An 18,225-nucleotide genomic window follows, 5' to 3' on the forward strand; every position below is an offset into this window, starting at 1 on the left:
TGCTATGGACTATATAGTTCCAAACATTGGAACTATCCAATTGAGACAAAGCTGGGTGCTATGGGCTATATAGTTCCAAACATTGGAACTATCCCATTGAGACAAAGTGGGGTGCTATGGGCTATATAGTTCCAAACATTAGAACTATCCCATTGAGACAAAGCGGGTGCTATGGGCTATATAGTTCCAAACATTGGAACTATCCCATTGAGACAAAGCGGGGTGCTATGGTGCTATAGTTCCAATCAGACAGATTAACAGCACAATAGTTATCTACACATCTCCGTCCCACAACCCACAACATCCATCATCACCTGGTTCTGGTCACACAGTTTAAGCACCGATTACCCTCGAAACAAGGTCTAGAGCAGCAGGATCAGAAATTAAAACAGATAAGTCTTCCATGTTAGAAGTCAAGACATTTTTTGTCTTCATTTCCATGCTGGTAGCCTGCTATGCAGAAACCATGTGTCTATATAGCCCACCTGGATAACCCATTTAAACCTGAGCTTCTAAATCATGACAGTTTTCTGAAAAAGCTCATGTTTCCATGTCAGTGGTGCTCAAACTATTTCATGTCAAGGACCCCAAAATGTATATGTATTTGGCTTCCGACTCCAATCTGAAAATATGTTGTTGAACACCCATACCACCCAATGGCCACCCATCCACACCACCTAGAAATCCTACAGCTCAGGTAAAGCGCTGACACACTCACCCTGTCCAGTCGTTGAGGAAGGCGGCGGCAGCCTGCTCCATGTTCACGACTCCACCCTTCTGCAGAAACCCACGTTTCTTAGCAAAGAGGCTCAGAAACTCCAAATGGTTCCTGTAGTCTGCGATGTTGTACTGGAGGATGATCTGGAATGTACAGACGTTGAGATTAAACTCATTAGTATGGGCCTCATACAGACTGACACATACGCTTTCCCGGTTTTAAACAGCAATGTCATTTTCGATTTTAGCTGAAAAGCGAGAGAGAGTATTTATTTTGTATTTTTTTTAAGCGAAACTTTTGAGTTCAATCTTTATCAACATTTTGAGATGGGGTCGGTGGCCAAATTCATATAATTTTGGGGGTCCTTGACATAAAAACGTTAGAGAATGTTATAGAGAATCACTGATATAGCAACATAGGTTTCAGAAGAAAAGAAATGTAGAAGACATTTGTAGAATCAGAGCCTCAGAGCCGTAGGAGAAGAGTCGCAACACGCTTTGATCTCGCCGCAAAGCTGGGTGCTATGGGCTATAGTTCCAAACATTGGAACTATCCCATTGAGACAAAGCGGGGTGCTATGGGCTATATAGTTCCAAACATTGTAACTATCCCATTGAGACAAAGTGGGGTGCTATGGGCTATAGTTCCAAACATTGGAACTATCCCATTGAGACAAAGCAGGGTTCTATGGGCTATAGTTCCAAACACTGGAACTATCCCATTGAGACAAAGCGGGGTGCTGTGGGCTATAGTTCCAATCAGACAGATTAACAGCACAATAGTTATCTACACATCTCCCCCACAACCCACAACATTCATCATCACCTGGTTCTGGTCACACAGTTTAAGCACCGATTACCCTCGAAACAAGGTCTAGAGCAGCAGGATCAGAAATTAAAACAGATAAGTCTTCCATGTTAGAAGTCAAGATATTTTTTGTCCTCATTTCCATGCTGGTAGCCTGCTATGCAGAAACCATGTGTCTATATAGCCCACCTGGTTAACCCATTTAGACCTGAGCTTCTAAATCATGACAGTTTTCTGAAAAACCTCATGTTTCCATGTCAGTGGTGCTCAAACTATTTCATGTCAAGGACCCCAAAATGTATATGTATTTGGCTTCCGACTCCAATCTGAAAATATGTTGTTGAACACCCATACCACCCAATGGCCACCCATCCACACCACCTAGAAATCCTACAGCTCAGGTAAAGCGCTGACACACTCACCCTGTCCAGTCGTTGAGGAAGGCGGCGGCAGCCTGCTCCATGTTCACGACTCCACCCTTCTGCAGAAACCCACGTTTCTTAGCAAAGAGGCTCAGAAACTCCAAATGGTTCCTGTAGTCTGCGATGTTGTACTGGAGGATGATCTGGAATGTACAGACGTTGAGATTAAACTCATTAGTATGGGCCTCATACAGACTGACACATACGCTTTCCCGGTTTTAAACAGCAATGTCATTTTCGATTTTAGCTGAAAAGCGAGAGAGAGTATTTATTTTGTATTTTTTTTAAGCGAAACTTTTGAGTTCAATCTTTATCAACATTTTGAGATGGGGTCGGTGGCCAAATTCATATAATTTTGGGGGTCCTTGACATAAAAACGTTAGAGAATGTTATAGAGAATCACTGATATAGCAACATAGGTTTCAGAAGAAAAGAAATGTAGAAGACATTTGTAGAATCAGAGCCTCAGAGCCGTAGGAGAAGAGTCGCAACACGCTTTGATCTCGCCGCAAAGTGGGGTGCTATGGGCTATAGTTCCAAACATTGGAACTATCCCATTGAGACAAAGCGGGGTGCTATGGGCTATATAGTTCCAAGCATTGGAACTATCCCATTGAGACAAAGCGGGGTGCTATATAGTTCCAAACATTGTAACTATCCCATTGAGACAAAGTGGGGTGCTATGGGCTATAGTTCCAAACATTGGAACTATCCCATTGAGACAAAGCAGGGTTCTATGGGCTATAGTTCCAAACACTGGAACTATCCCATTGAGACAAAGCGGGGTGCTGTGGGCTATAGTTCCAATCAGACAGATTAACAGCACAATAGTTATCTACACATCTCCCCCACAACCCACAACATTCATCATCACCTGGTTCTGGTCACACAGTTTAAGCACCGATTACCCTCGAAACAAGGTCTAGAGCAGCAGGATCAGAAATTAAAACAGATAAGTCTTCCATGTTAGAAGTCAAGATATTTTTTGTCCTCATTTCCATGCTGGTAGCCTGCTATGCAGAAACCATGTGTCTATATAGCCCACCTGGTTAACCCATTTAGACCTGAGCTTCTAAATCATGACAGTTTTCTGAAAAACCTCATGTTTCCATGTCAGTGGTGCTCAAACTATTTCATGTCAAGGACCCCAAAATGTATATGTATTTGGCTTCCGACTCCAATCTGAAAATATGTTGTTGAACACCCATACCACCCAATGGCCACCCATCCACACCACCCAGAACTCCTACAGCTCAGGTAAAGCGCTGACACACTCACCCTGTCCAGTCGTTGAGGAAGGCGGCGGCAGCCTGCTCCATGTTCACGACTCCACCCTTCTGCAGAAAGCCACGTTTCTTAGCAAAGAGGCTCAGAAACTCCAAATGGTTCCTGTAGTCTGTGATGTTGTACTGGAGGATGATCTGGAATGTACAGATGTTGAGATTAAACTCATTAGTATGGGCCTCATACAGACTGACACATACGCTTTCCCGGTTTTAAACAGCAATGTCATTTTCGATTTTAGCTGAAAAGCGAGAGAGAGTATTTATTTTGTATTTTTTTTAAGCGAAACTTTTGAGTTCAATCTTTATCAACATTTTGAGATGGGGTCGGTGGCCAAATTCATATAATTTTGGGGGTCCTTGACATGAAAACGTTAGAGAATGTTATAGAGAATCACTGATATAGCAACATAGGTTTCAGAAGAAAAGAAATGTAGAAGACATTTGTAGAATCAGAGCCTCAGAGCCGTAGGAGAAGAGTCGCAACACGCTTTGATCTCGCCGCAAAGTGGGGTGCTATGGGCTATAGTTCCAAACATTGGAACTATCCCATTGAGACAAAGCTGGGTGCTATGGGCTATATAGTTCCAAACATTGGAACTATCCCATTGAGACAAAGCGGGGTGCTATGGGCTATATAGTTCCAAACATTGGAACTATCCCATTGAGACAAAGCGGGGTGCTATGGGCTATATAGTTCCAAACATTGGAACTATCCCATTGAGACAAAGCGGGGTGCTATGGGCTATATAGTTCCAAACATTGGAACTATCCCATTGAGACAAAGTGGGGTGCTATGGGCTATAGTTCCAAACATTGGAACTATCCCATTGAGACAAAGCGGGGTTCTATGGGCTATAGTTCCAAACACTGGAACTATCCCATTGAGACAAAGCGGGGTGCTGTGGGCTATAGTTCCAATCAGACAGATTAACAGCACAATAGTTATCTACACATCTCCCCGACAACCCACAACATTCATCATCACCTGGTTCTGGTCACACAGTTTAAGCACCGATTACCCTCGAAACAAGGTCTAGAGCAGCAGGATCAGAAATTAAAACAGATAAGTCTTCCATGTTAGAAGTCAAGATATTTTTTATCCTCATTTCCATGCTTTTAGCCTGCTATGCAGAAACCATGTGTCTATATAGCCCACCTGGTTAACCCATTTAGACCTGAGCTTCTAAATCATGACAGTTTTCTGAAAAACCTCATGTTTCCATGTCAGTGGTGCTCAAACTATTTCATGTCAAGGACCCCAAAATGTATATGTATTTGGCTTCCGACTCCAATCTGAAAATATGTTGTTGAACACCCATACCACCCAATGGCCACCCATAGCACCCAACGGCCACCCAGCCACACCACCCAGAACTCCTACAGCTCAGGTAAAGCGCTGACACACTCACCCTGTCCAGTCGTTGAGGAAGGCGGCGGCAGCCTGCTCCATGTTCACGACTCCACCCTTCTGCAGAAAGCCACGTTTCTTAGCAAAGACGCTCAGAAACTCCAAATGGTTCCTGTAGTCTGCGATGTTGTACTGGAGGATGATCTGGAATGTACAGATGTTGAGATTAAACTCATTAGTATGGGCCTCATACAGACTGACACATACGCTTTCCCGGTTTTAAACAGCAATGTCATTTTCGATTTTAGCTGAAAAGCGAGAGAGAGTATTTATTTTGTATTTTTTTTAAGCGAAACTTTTGAGTTCAATCTTTATCAACATTTTGAGATGGGGTCGGTGGCCAAATTCATATAATTTTGGGGGTCATTGACATGAAAACGTTAGAGAATGTTATAGAGAATCACTGATATAGCAACATAGGTTTCAGAAGAAAAGAAATGTAGAAGACATTTGTAGAATCAGAGCCTCAGAGCCGTAGGAGAAGAGTCGCAACACGCTTTGATCTCGCCGCAAAGTGGGGTGCTATGGGCTATAGTTCCAAACATTGGAACTATCCCATTGAGACAAAGCGGGGTGCTATGGGCTATATAGTTCCAAGCATTGGAACTATCCCATTGAGACAAAGCGGGGTGCTATATAGTTCCAAACATTGTAACTATCCCATTGAGACAAAGTGGGGTGCTATGGGCTATAGTTTCAAACATTGGAACTATCCCATTGAGACAAAGCAGGGTTCTATGGGCTATAGTTCCAAACACTGGAACTATCCCATTGAGACAAAGCGGGGTGCTGTGGGCTATAGTTCCAATCAGACAGATTAACAGCACAATAGTTATCTACACATCTCCCCCACAACCCACAACATTCATCATCACCTGGTTCTGGTCACACAGTTTAAGCACCGATTACCCTCGAAACAAGGTCTAGAGCAGCAGGATCAGAAATTAAAACAGATAAGTCTTCCATGTTAGAAGTCAAGATATTTTTTATCCTCATTTCCATGCTGGTAGCCTGCTATGCAGAAACCATGTGTCTATATAGCCCACCTGGTTAACCCATTTAGACCTGAGCTTCTAAATCATGACAGTTTTCTGAAAAACCTCATGTTTCCATGTCAGTGGTGCTCAAACTATTTCATGTCAAGGACCCCAAAATGTATATGTATTTGGCTTCCGACTCCAATCTGAAAATATGTTGTTGAACACCCATACCACCCAATGGCCACCCATAGCACCCAACGGCCACCCAGCCACACCACCCAGAACTCCTACAGCTCAGGTAAAGCGCTGACACACTCACCCTGTCCAGTCGTTGAGGAAGGCGGCGGCAGCCTGCTCCATGTTCACGACTCCACCCTTCTGCAGAAAGCCACGTTTCTTAGCAAAGACGCTCAGAAACTCCAAATGGTTCCTGTAGTCTGCGATGTTGTACTGGAGGATGATCTGGAATGTACAGATGTTGAGATTAAACTCATTAGTATGGGCCTCATACAGACTGACACATACGCTTTCCCGGTTTTAAACAGCAATGTCATTTTCGATTTTAGCTGAAAAGCGAGAGAGAGTATTTATTTTGTATTTTTTTTAAGCGAAACTTTTGAGTTCAATCTTTATCAACATTTTGAGATGGGGTCGGTGGCCAAATTCATATAATTTTGGGGGTCATTGACATGAAAACGTTAGAGAATGTTATAGAGAATCACTGATATAGCAACATAGGTTTCAGAAGAAAAGAAATGTAGAAGACATTTGTAGAATCAGAGCCTCAGAGCCGTAGGAGAAGAGTCGCAACACGCTTTGATCTCGCCGCAAAGTGGGGTGCTATGGGCTATAGTTCCAAACATTGGAACTATCCCATTGAGACAAAGCGGGGTGCTATGGGCTATATAGTTCCAAGCATTGGAACTATCCCATTGAGACAAAGCGGGGTGCTATATAGTTCCAAACATTGTAACTATCCCATTGAGACAAAGTGGGGTGCTATGGGCTATAGTTTCAAACATTGGAACTATCCCATTGAGACAAAGCAGGGTTCTATGGGCTATAGTTCCAAACACTGGAACTATCCCATTGAGACAAAGCGGGGTGCTGTGGGCTATAGTTCCAATCAGACAGATTAACAGCACAATAGTTATCTACACATCTCCCCCACAACCCACAACATTCATCATCACCTGGTTCTGGTCACACAGTTTAAGCACCGATTACCCTCGAAACAAGGTCTAGAGCAGCAGGATCAGAAATTAAAACAGATAAGTCTTCCATGTTAGAAGTCAAGATATTTTTTATCCTCATTTCCATGCTGGTAGCCTGCTATGCAGAAACCATGTGTCTATATAGCCCACCTGGTTAACCCATTTAGACCTGAGCTTCTAAATCATGACAGTTTTCTGAAAAACCTCATGTTTCCATGTCAGTGGTGCTCAAACTATTTCATGTCAAGGACCCCAAAATGTATATGTATTTGGCTTCCGACTCCAATCTGAAAATATGTTGTTGAACACCCATACCACCCAATGGCCACCCATAGCACCCAACGGCCACCCAGCCACACCACCCAGAACTCCTACAGCTCAGGTAAAGCGCTGACACACTCACCCTGTCCAGTCGTTGAGGAAGGCGGCGGCAGCCTGCTCCATGTTCACGACTCCACCCTTCTGCAGAAAGCCACGTTTCTTAGCAAAGACGCTCAGAAACTCCAAATGGTTCCTGTAGTCTGCGATGTTGTACTGGAGGATGATCTGGAATGTACAGATGTTGAGATTAAACTCATTAGTATGGGCCTCATACAGACTGACACATACGCTTTCCCGGTTTTAAACAGCAATGTCATTTTCGATTTTAGCTGAAAAGCGAGAGAGAGTATTTATTTTGTATTTTTTTTAAGCGAAACTTTTGAGTTCAATCTTTATCAACATTTTGAGATGGGGTCGGTGGCCAAATTCATATAATTTTGGGGGTCCTTGACATGAAAACGTTAGAGAATGTTATAGAGAATCACTGATATAGCAACATAGGTTTCAGAAGAAAAGAAATGTAGAAGACATTTGTAGAATCAGAGCCTCAGAGCCGTAGGAGAAGAGTCGCAACACGCTTTGATCTCGCCGCAAAGTGGGGTGCTATGGGCTATAGTTCCAAACATTGGAACTATCCCATTGAGACAAAGCGGGGTGCTATGGGCTATATAGTTCCAAGCATTGGAACTATCCCATTGAGACAAAGCGGGGTGCTATATAGTTCCAAACATTGTAACTATCCCATTGAGACAAAGTGGGGTGCTATGGGCTATAGTTTCAAACATTGGAACTATCCCATTGAGACAAAGCAGGGTTCTATGGGCTATAGTTCCAAACACTGGAACTATCCCATTGAGACAAAGCGGGGTGCTGTGGGCTATAGTTCCAATCAGACAGATTAACAGCACAATAGTTATCTACACATCTCCCCCACAACCCACAACATTCATCATCACCTGGTTCTGGTCACACAGTTTAAGCACCGATTACCCTCGAAACAAGGTCTAGAGCAGCAGGATCAGAAATTAAAACAGATAAGTCTTCCATGTTAGAAGTCAAGATATTTTTTATCCTCATTTCCATGCTGGTAGCCTGCTATGCAGAAACCATGTGTCTATATAGCCCACCTGGTTAACCCATTTAGACCTGAGCTTCTAAATCATGACAGTTTTCTGAAAAACCTCATGTTTCCATGTCAGTGGTGCTCAAACTATTTCATGTCAAGGACCCCAAAATGTATATGTATTTGGCTTCCGACTCCAATCCGAAAATATGTTGTTGAACACCCATACCACCCAATGGCCACCCATAGCACCCAACGGCCACCCAGCCACACCACCCAGAACTCCTACAGCTCAGGTAAAGCGCTGACACACTCACCCTGTCCAGTCGTTGAGGAAGGCGGCGGCAGCCTGCTCCATGTTCACGACTCCACCCTTCTGCAGAAAGCCACGTTTCTTAGCAAAGACGCTCAGAAACTCCAAATGGTTCCTGTAGTCTGCGATGTTGTACTGGAGGATGATCTGGAATGTACAGATGTTGAGATTAAACTCATTAGTATGGGCCTCATACAGACTGACACATACGCTTTCCCGGTTTTAAACAGCAATGTCATTTTCGATTTTAGCTGAAAAGCGAGAGAGAGTATTTATTTTGTTTTTTTTTTAAGCGAAACTTTTGAGTTCAATCTTTATCAACATTTTGAGATGGGGTCGGTGGCCAAATTCATATAATTTTGGGGGTCATTGACATGAAAACGTTAGAGAATGTTATAGAGAATCACTGATATAGCAACATAGGTTTCAGAAGAAAAGAAATGTAGAAGACATTTGTAGAATCAGAGCCTCAGAGCCGTAGGAGAAGAGTCGCAACACGCTTTGATCTCGCCGCAAAGTGGGGTGCTATGGGCTATAGTTCCAAACATTGGAACTATCCCATTGAGACAAAGCGGGGTGCTATGGGCTATATAGTTCCAAGCATTGGAACTATCCCATTGAGACAAAGCGGGGTGCTATATAGTTCCAAACATTGTAACTATCCCATTGAGACAAAGTGGGGTGCTATGGGCTATAGTTTCAAACATTGGAACTATCCCATTGAGACAAAGCAGGGTTCTATGGGCTATAGTTCCAAACACTGGAACTATCCCATTGAGACAAAGCGGGGTGCTGTGGGCTATAGTTCCAATCAGACAGATTAACAGCACAATAGTTATCTACACATCTCCCCCACAACCCACAACATTCATCATCACCTGGTTCTGGTCACACAGTTTAAGCACCGATTACCCTCGAAACAAGGTCTAGAGCAGCAGGATCAGAAATTAAAACAGATAAGTCTTCCATGTTAGAAGTCAAGATATTTTTTATCCTCATTTCCATGCTGGTAGCCTGCTATGCAGAAACCATGTGTCTATATAGCCCACCTGGTTAACCCATTTAGACCTGAGCTTCTAAATCATGACAGTTTTCTGAAAAACCTCATGTTTCCATGTCAGTGGTGCTCAAACTATTTCATGTCAAGGACCCCAAAATGTATATGTATTTGGCTTCCGACTCCAATCTGAAAATATGTTGTTGAACACCCATACCACCCAATGGCCACCCATAGCACCCAACGGCCACCCAGCCACACCACCCAGAACTCCTACAGCTCAGGTAAAGCGCTGACACACTCACCCTGTCCAGTCGTTGAGGAAGGCGGCGGCAGCCTGCTCCATGTTCACGACTCCACCCTTCTGCAGAAAGCCACGTTTCTTAGCAAAGACGCTCAGAAACTCCAAATGGTTCCTGTAGTCTGCGATGTTGTACTGGAGGATGATCTGGAATGTACAGATGTTGAGATTAAACTCATTAGTATGGGCCTCATACAGACTGACACATACGCTTTCCCGGTTTTAAACAGCAATGTCATTTTCGATTTTAGCTGAAAAGCGAGAGAGTATTTATTTTGTATTTTTTTTAAGCGAAACTTTTGAGTTCAATCTTTATCAACATTTTGAGATGGGGTCGGTGGCCAAATTCATATAATTTTGGGGGTCCTTGACATGAAAACGTTAGAGAATGTTATAGAGAATCACTGATATAGCAACATAGGTTTCAGAAGAAAAGAAATGTAGAAGACATTTGTAGAATCAGAGCCTCAGAGCCGTAGGAGAAGAGTCGCAACACGCTTTGATCTCGCCGCAAAGTGGGGTGCTATGGGCTATAGTTCCAAACATTGGAACTATCCCATTGAGATAAAGCTGGGTGCTATGGGCTATATAGTTCCAAACATTGGAACTATCCCATTGAGACAAAGCGGGGTGCTATGGGCTATATAGTTCCAAACATTGGAACTATCCCATTGAGACAAAGCGGGGTGCTATGGGCTATATAGTTCCAAACATTGGAACTATCCCATTGAGACAAAGCGGGGTGCTATGGGCTATATAGTTCCAAACATTGGAACTATCCCATTGAGACAAAGTGGGGTGCTATGGGCTATAGTTCCAAACATTGGAACTATCCCATTGAGACAAAGCGGGGTTCTATGGGCTATAGTTCCAAACACTGGAACTATCCCATTGAGACAAAGCGGGGTGCTATGGGCTATAGTTCCAATCAGACAGATTAACAGCACAATAGTTATCTACACATCTCCCCCACAACCCACAACATCCATCATCACCTGGTTCTGGTCACACAGTTTAAGCACCGATTACCCTCGAAACAAGGTCTAGAGCAGCAGGATCAGAAATTAAAACAGATAAGTCTTCCATGTTAGAAGTCAAGATATTTTTTGTCTTCATTTCCATGCTGGTAGCCTGCTATGCAGAAACCATGTGTCTATATAGCCCACCTGGTTAACCCATTTAGACCTGAGATTCTAAATCATGACAGTTTTCTGAAAAACCTCATGTTTCCATGTCAGTGGTGCTCAAACTATTTCATGTCAAGGACCCCAAAATGTATATGTATTTGGCTTCCGACTCCAATCTGAAAATATGTTGTTGAACACCCATACCACCCAATGGCCACCCATAGCACCCAACGGCCACCCAGCCACACCACCCAGAACTCCTACAGCTCAGGTAAAGCGCTGACACACTCACCCTGTCCAGTCGTTGAGGAAGGCGGCGGCAGCCTGCTCAATGTTCACGACTCCACCCTTCTGCAGAAAGCCACGTTTCTTAGCAAAGACGCTCAGAAACTCCAAATGGTTCCTGTAGTCTGCAATGTTGTACTGGAGGATGATCTGGAATGTACAGACATTGAGATTAAACTCATTAGTATGGGCCTCATACAGACTGACACATACGCTTTCCCGGTTTTAAACAGCAATGTCATTTTCGATTTTAGCTGAAAAGCGAGAGAGAGTATTTATTTTGTATTTTTTTTAAGCGAAACTTTTGAGTTCAATCTTTATCAACATTTTGAGATGGGGTCGGTGGCCAAATTCATATAATTTTGGGGGTCCTTGACATGAAAACGTTAGAGAATGTTATAGAGAATCACTGATATAGCAACATAGGTTTCAGAAGAAAAGAAATGTAGAAGACATTTGTAGAATCAGAGCCGTAGTAGAAGAGTCACAACACGCTTTGATCTCGCCGCAAAGTGGGGTGCTATGGGCTATAGTTCCAAACATTGGAACTATCCCATTGAGACAAAGCTGGGTGCTATGGGCTATATAGTTCCAAACATTGGAACTATCCCATTGAGACAAAGCGGGGTGCTATGGGCTATATAGTTCCAAACATTGGAAATATCCCATTGAGACAAAGCGGGGTGCTATGGGCTATATATTTCCAAACATTGGAACTATCCCATTGAGACAAAGCGGGGTGCTATGGGCTATAGTTCCAATCAGACAGATTAACAGCACAATAGTTACCTACACATCTCCCCCACAACCTCCATCATCACCTGGTTCTGGTCACACAGTTTAAGCACCGAATACCCTCGAAACAAGGTCTAGAGCAGCAGGATCAGAAATTAAAACAGATAAGTCTTCCATGTTAGAAGTCAAGACATTTTTTGTCTTCATTTCCATGCTGGTAGCCTGCTATGCAGAAACCATGTGTCTATATAGCCCACCTGGTTAACCCATTTAGACCTGAGCTTCTAAATCATGATGAAAAACCTCATGTTTCCATGTCAGTGGTGCTCAAACTATTTCATGTCAAGGACCCCAAAATGTATATGTATTTGGCTTCCGACTCCAATCTGAAAATATGTTGTTGAACTTGTAGGTCTGCTATTTTTGAAGAATCGGGAAAATGTTGCGCAAATCTTTGAAAATATATTCTTTCAGAGCGAAAGTTTTTACCTCAAATCTTTGCTTAGCGAAAGTTTTTACCTAACAACTTTGCTTCTGGGGGGTCCCTGGAACAACATATTTTGAGATGTGGGTCAGCAGCCAATTACATGTAGTTTTGGGGGTCCTTGACATGAAAATGTTTGAGAACAACTGACAGAAACGTAGGTTTTTCAGAAAACAGTCAGGATTTAGAAGACATTTGTAGAATCGTCCTCAGGTCTAAATGGGTTGAGCAGAGTTCTGAGTGACGGCCTCACCTGGTTCTGGTCACACTGTCTGAGCAGGGTTCTGACGGCCTCCAGCACGGCGTCCTGCCCTCCGTCCTCCACCTGCAGGCTCCTCAGGGCCATGGAGACGGGGGGGTTGGAGGGAGACGCCACGATGCCCGGGCTGTCCAACAGCTTCACGCTGCAGGAACGAGCCTGCAGGGCAAGTTCCAAAAGCAACTAAATTATACAACAGTTACCGTTAAAACTAAGAAAGTTGCTGAAAAAACTTTTTTTAATGACAGATGTAGTCACTACGACCACAAATGTCCCAAGAAACTAGCTAGTATAGCCTAGCCACCGAGTTTGTTTGTTCTCTGGGAGAACAGAGCAGCTGAATTCTTTGTTTTGATTAGGTGTGGAGTGGTGCTCGTTTGAACCACAGCTGGAAGGCTGTTTCAACCAATCAGATTGCTTCCTCGAAACGACCTGTTGTATAATGTTGGATTGCAAACAGGGGTTTTTACGCAACCTCGTGTCACCAGACTTTCCACCTTGGGAGGAAAGCCTGGTCTGTGTTCCTAAATCGGCCTGGGTGATCTGATCTAGGCGTGGTTAGACCGGATGATAAGCTAAAATAAAAATGGACCCCCCCCCCCCCCCTCCAATAGAGTTATGGTGCCCCACCCGTTTGTTTTCTTAGTCTCAATATGATGTTAAGTTATCATCCACTCCCGACCGGATCATAAACCCAAAATGGTATGCCTCCTTTTTTACTGAAAAAGAAGCCTGGCAACTAGCCCCATATGTGCCCTCTCCCTACGCTCATTCTGTTACCAGGCTCAGTGTCATGCCAGTTGTTGTTACCAGGCTCAGTGTCATGCCAGTTGTTGTTACCAGGCTCAGTGTCATGTCAGTTGTTGTTACCAGGCTCAGTGTCATGTCAGTTGTTGTTACCAGGCTCAGTGTCATGCCAGTTGTTGTTACCAGGCTCAGTGTCATGTCAGTTGTTGTTACCAGGCTCAGTGTCATGCCAGTTGTTGTTACCAGGCTCAGTGTCATGTCAGTTGTTGTTACCAGGCTCAGTGTCATGTCAGTTGTTGTTACCAGGCTCAGTGTCATGCCAGTTGTTGTTACCAGGCTCAGTGTCATGTCAGTTGTTGTTACCAGGCTCAGTGTCATGTCAGTTGTTGTTACCAGGCTCAGTGTCATGCCAGTTGTTGTTACCAGGCTCAGTGTCATGTCAGTTGTTGTTACCAGGCTCAGTGTCATGTCAGTTGTTGTTACCAGGCTCAGTGTCATGCCAGTTGTTGTTACCAGGCTCAGTGTCATGCCAGTTGTTGTTACCAGGCTCAGTGTCATGCCAGTTGTTGTTACCAGGCTCAGTGTCATGTCAGTTGTTGTTACCAGGCTCAGTGGCATGTCAGTTGTTACCAGGCTCAGTCATGCCAGTTGCTGCAGTCGCTCAGTGTCGTGCCAGTTGTTGTTGCCAGTTACTTACCTTCTTCTGGACCTTGTACTTGACGGAACATGATATCCTCTTGCTCGCTTTCTTTAACTCTGAACACAACGACAGCAGTGGTGTTAAAACTAAGTAAATTTACTCAAGTACTTTTAATCCACTACATTTCAGGGGCAAATATTGTACTTTTACTCTACTGTCTACTATACGAAAAAGTCCTTCTGCACACCTACAAAGGACAGGTGCGTCGGATAACAGGAAACTGATGGTAGAAAAAAGAGAATCCCGCACAGTCTTCACTTAGGTTGGTTTTTATTGCAACGTTTCGGTCGTCAGACCTTCATCAGGCATCATGATGAAGGTCTGACGACCGAAACGTTGCAATAAAAACCAACCTAAGTGAAGACAGTGTGCGGGATTCTCTTTTTTCTACTCTGTCTACTACCATCATTATTTGAAAAATGTAGTTATTTTGTAGATTTGTATTATTATTAGAAGACATACCGGTACATTAACCAACTTTTTTCTTTAGCCCTGTGTTGGCCAGTTGAAAATAGCTGATCATTGTGAGCTTGTAGATCTGCTATTTTCAAAAGATCTTTAGACATTTCATACAGATTTGAAAAAGTGTATAAATGAGACATTCTGCATGAGTACCTTCTACTTTTGCTACCTCTACCTCGACACCAATACTTTGTCGAGGTAGGACACGTTACTTTCCCCCGGTTGGACACGTTATTCCAACCAGTTCCATTCCCCTCCACCAGGCAACCCGGCTGGCCAGGGGGAGGCAGTTTGGAGACCAGGATTACTTGGTCGCTTTAAAAAAAAAGGCTATTCCTCTTTTTTTACGGGAGTGCCCGGATCGTCTTTTTCCTATGCCTTGATCACGTTTGATCTGTAGCAGCACCTTTTACATGTTTTATTATACCGGTAGTCCGTTTTATGAATGTTATTAACCCATTTAGGCCTGACGTCGACATTTAAAAAAGTGTCTTCAAAATCCTGAGTTTTCTGAAAAACCTTGTTTCTGTATCAGTGGTGCTCAAAATTTCATGTCAAGGACCCCAAAAATGATATGTAATATGCCTCTGCACCCATCTGAAAATATGTTGTTCCAGGGACCTCCCCAGAAGCAAAGATTTGAGTTAAAATGTTCACTCTAATATATATATATATATATATATATATATATATTAGAGTGAACATTTTAACTCAAATCTTTGAATATATATATATTCAAAGATTTGAGTTAAAATGTTCTCTAATATATATATATATATATATATATATATATATATATATATTCAAAGATTTGAGGCATTTTCATGATTAAAAAAAAATAGCAAACCTACAAGTTCACAGCGTGGCACTCAGCTACTCTGTGCTGCAATATGGCAAGTATATGCAGAATATAGCCTATGCTGCATATATATATATATATATATATATATATATATATATATATATATGCAATATTCAGGTTCATATATATATATAGGAAATATATATAGCTTATGCCTTTTATATTTCCATGTGGGGGTTGCGTCAGCTAGGTCAGGAGGTAACAGGGGGTGCATGGCCAAAAAGGTTTGGGAACCACTGTTTAAGCATTAAGGATTGCAGATTCAAGCCACTTCACTCTCACCTTTCAAACATCAAACTGCTATGGGTCATAGAAGCACATGCAGCAGCGGAAGCTAAACGATTAGCCCAAACATTGAAGGTAATAACAAGGAACAATTTATTACACGCTATATACACAATAATCTGCATGAACATAAGTTGTAAGAAATTACCTCCAGACATCACAATGAACAGCAATAACTAGGTTAGGGATGAGTCTCTCAGGTCCTTTAATGCGCTCTTCTATCCTAGCTCCTCTAGCCTCACTCCTACAAGGTTGTGAGGAAAGGACATCGATCACATAAAGTGTGTTCAATTTGCGAAAGTCAAATACATGCATTTAAATGGTGTAATTTTACATTTTTTAAAACGTGCGTTTTGCTTATTTTGACAGGCTCCGACAGTCTTGAAACATTACATTTCAAGAAAACCACAACGTAACAATTTGGTAGGCACAATAAAACATGTAGTCGTCACAGCTGTAATTTGGGTTTTTACCTTTCAAGACGGGAACCCATTTTTGGGCTCTTGTTGCTATGTACTGTACATAGACATTTTTCAGAAACCGTAGTTTTAAGAATGGGCCTCGGGTCGAAATGGGTTAAGTGTTCTATACGATTATAGATAGGTTTACATAGTGAACAGGATAAGGAAAGCAACTGTCAAACATGTAGCAAAATGCGAGCTTGTCCATTTGATTTGAGCGCACATAAAACGTGATCCATTCTACACACATTTACATTGCAAATATACAACGCATCTAGCAGCACATACTACTGCAGGTATCCTTCCCTTCTTTACATAAGCTTTTTAGGAGCGAGGATAGATGAGCTAGGACAGAGACTAAGGACCCGGGATACAGCCCTGGCCTCAAACCAATTCAACTTGCCAAGACAGACGGCATGGTGGGCTTACAGCACCCTACATCAGCATGGTAGACAGACCTGTGTTTGATCCTGCGTGGACATTCAGGTGACATCCAGTTAAGAGTAGGTCACGTTATTTTTTTACAAGCACCGCACACACTTATGACCACAATTATGATGACTAACGAGTGCTCGGGCGTTAAGAGTTCAAAGGCAAAAGATCATTTGAAATCTGTGCTGAAGTCGTAGACGTCGTCTGTGGTGGCTGTGGGGAGGCTGGCATCCACAGGGACTGGATCGACCTTCACCGTGGTTGGTTCATCTGGAGGAGAGGACGTCGATTCAATATCAAAACGTGATCAAACGTGAGCATGTGAACCTTATTCGGCCATCAATATATTAAGCATTTTCGACGGCACTCGGTGCCGCGCTATGAGCTTGTAGATCTGCTATTTTTCAATAGCTAAAGCATAACATAATGCTTAATACACCAAAAGGGGTTCCCGCCCAGAATGGGTTAAGCACCGATTACCCTCGAAACCAGGTCTAAAGCAGCAGGATCAGAGTTAGAACATTAGAAGTCTTCATTGAAGTCAAGACATGCGTTTTATCTTCATTTCCATGCTGGTAGCCTGCTATGAGTCTATATATACACACACATCAACCTTTCGTCTGACACCACTTATTCGGCCATCAATATATTATGCATTTTCGATGTAAACAGGTTTTTACCTTTGACCGAGGTCTCCTGCAGTTCCTCTGCGTGTTCCTCCTCTTCTGGCTGTTCCGTAATGTCTTCAAGCTGAAAGTGCAGCACAACTTTAACACTTAAGCCCTATTTTATACTTATTTTTAATAGATCTACAAGCTCACTGTGAGCTTGTAATGTTGTCCAAAACAGACACACGTTTAACAATTCCATTTTTGCCGATTACCCTCAAAACCAGATCTAAACCAGCAGGATCAGAGTTGGATTAGAAGTCTTCATTAGAAGTCAAGACTTGCGTTTTATCCTCATTTCCATGTTGGTGTTCAGACCAGACTATAGAGAGCTTCAATCAGTCGGCCAGACTAATTAGCCAGAAAAAGCCAGAAGCCACAGTGTAAAATGATTTAATATATTCTTTCAGAGCGAACGTTTTTAACTCATATCTTTGCTTCTGGGGGGGGGTCCCTGGAAAGATTTTTTTTTAATTTCAACGTCAGGCTTAAATGGGTTAATAGTTTTGCAATAAAGGCATAGTGAAATAAAGAGTTCTAGTCACAGTAGGGTTGGGTGACGATACGAATCTATCGTCAATCGCGAATGTACGAGTCCAATCGCCGAATATTTTTATTAGGCGATTTTTCGGGACGATTATTTTCTTTTGCAAAATATTAGCCCAATTAACCTGTAAAGTGTGAGCAACATGTGAATCAATTTGGGCCAGCAAAGTAGTAACAGCGGCCGGGTGGAAAACCCCTCCTCCCGTTATAATGCTCCCAGTCCCCGCACCGCAGCATCGGGGAACACTCTGGCAGCCAGAGTAAAGGCTGGGAGGGACCGAGCCGAGGGAGGCTACTAGCCTACATGTTGTCTATGCTCCGGAGTCCAGACCCATGAGTTAA

At 42.9% G+C, this 18,225-nt stretch overlaps 2 protein-coding genes across 7 annotated transcripts in view; both read right to left on the reverse strand.

Annotated features, from left to right (window-relative positions):
• gnl3 (G protein nucleolar 3) overlaps window positions 1–18,225 on the reverse strand; it is a 35,267-nt gene that overhangs the window by 2,433 nt on the left and 14,609 nt on the right. Inside the window, exons 14-15 of one of the 2 annotated variants that reach the window (XM_079509936.1) lie at window positions 17,350–17,419; window positions 15,846–16,939 (exon numbers count right to left, since the gene is read on the reverse strand). In XM_079509936.1, coding sequence (XP_079366062.1) covers window positions 16,839–16,939; window positions 17,350–17,419 — 171 coding nt within the window. In that variant the 3' untranslated portion in view covers window positions 15,846–16,838. Of the gene's footprint in view, window positions 1–15,845; window positions 16,940–17,349; window positions 17,420–18,225 lie in introns of those variants that run through there. The other variant, XM_079509937.1, reaches the window with a different exon arrangement.
• On the reverse strand, window positions 2,048–16,039 carry LOC306929409 (guanine nucleotide-binding protein-like 3). Of its 5 annotated transcripts, none has more exons than XM_079509939.1 (9): window positions 15,925–16,039; window positions 14,165–14,223; window positions 12,715–12,879; window positions 9,835–9,977; window positions 8,537–8,679; window positions 7,239–7,381; window positions 5,941–6,083; window positions 4,643–4,785; window positions 2,048–2,090 (listed from the first exon to the last, which is right to left on the reverse strand). In XM_079509939.1, exons 1-5 carry the CDS (start codon window positions 15,932–15,934, stop codon window positions 8,628–8,630), a joined length of 429 nt encoding a protein of 142 aa, XP_079366065.1. In that variant the 5' UTR covers window positions 15,935–16,039; the 3' UTR covers window positions 2,048–2,090; window positions 4,643–4,785; window positions 5,941–6,083; window positions 7,239–7,381; window positions 8,537–8,627. The 5 variants fall into 5 exon arrangements, with proteins under 5 accessions (XP_079366065.1, XP_079366064.1, XP_079366066.1 ...); XM_079509938.1 differs by lacking the exon at window positions 2,048–2,090 and adding an exon at window positions 3,229–3,368; XM_079509940.1 differs by lacking the exons at window positions 2,048–2,090; window positions 4,643–4,785; window positions 5,941–6,083; window positions 7,239–7,381 and adding an exon at window positions 11,250–11,392 and having other exon boundaries at window positions 8,541–8,679.

This window comes from Electrona antarctica (assembly GCF_951216825.1).
Source record: "Electrona antarctica genome assembly, chromosome: 9".
Lineage (NCBI taxonomy): Eukaryota > Metazoa > Chordata > Actinopteri > Myctophiformes > Myctophidae > Electrona > Electrona antarctica.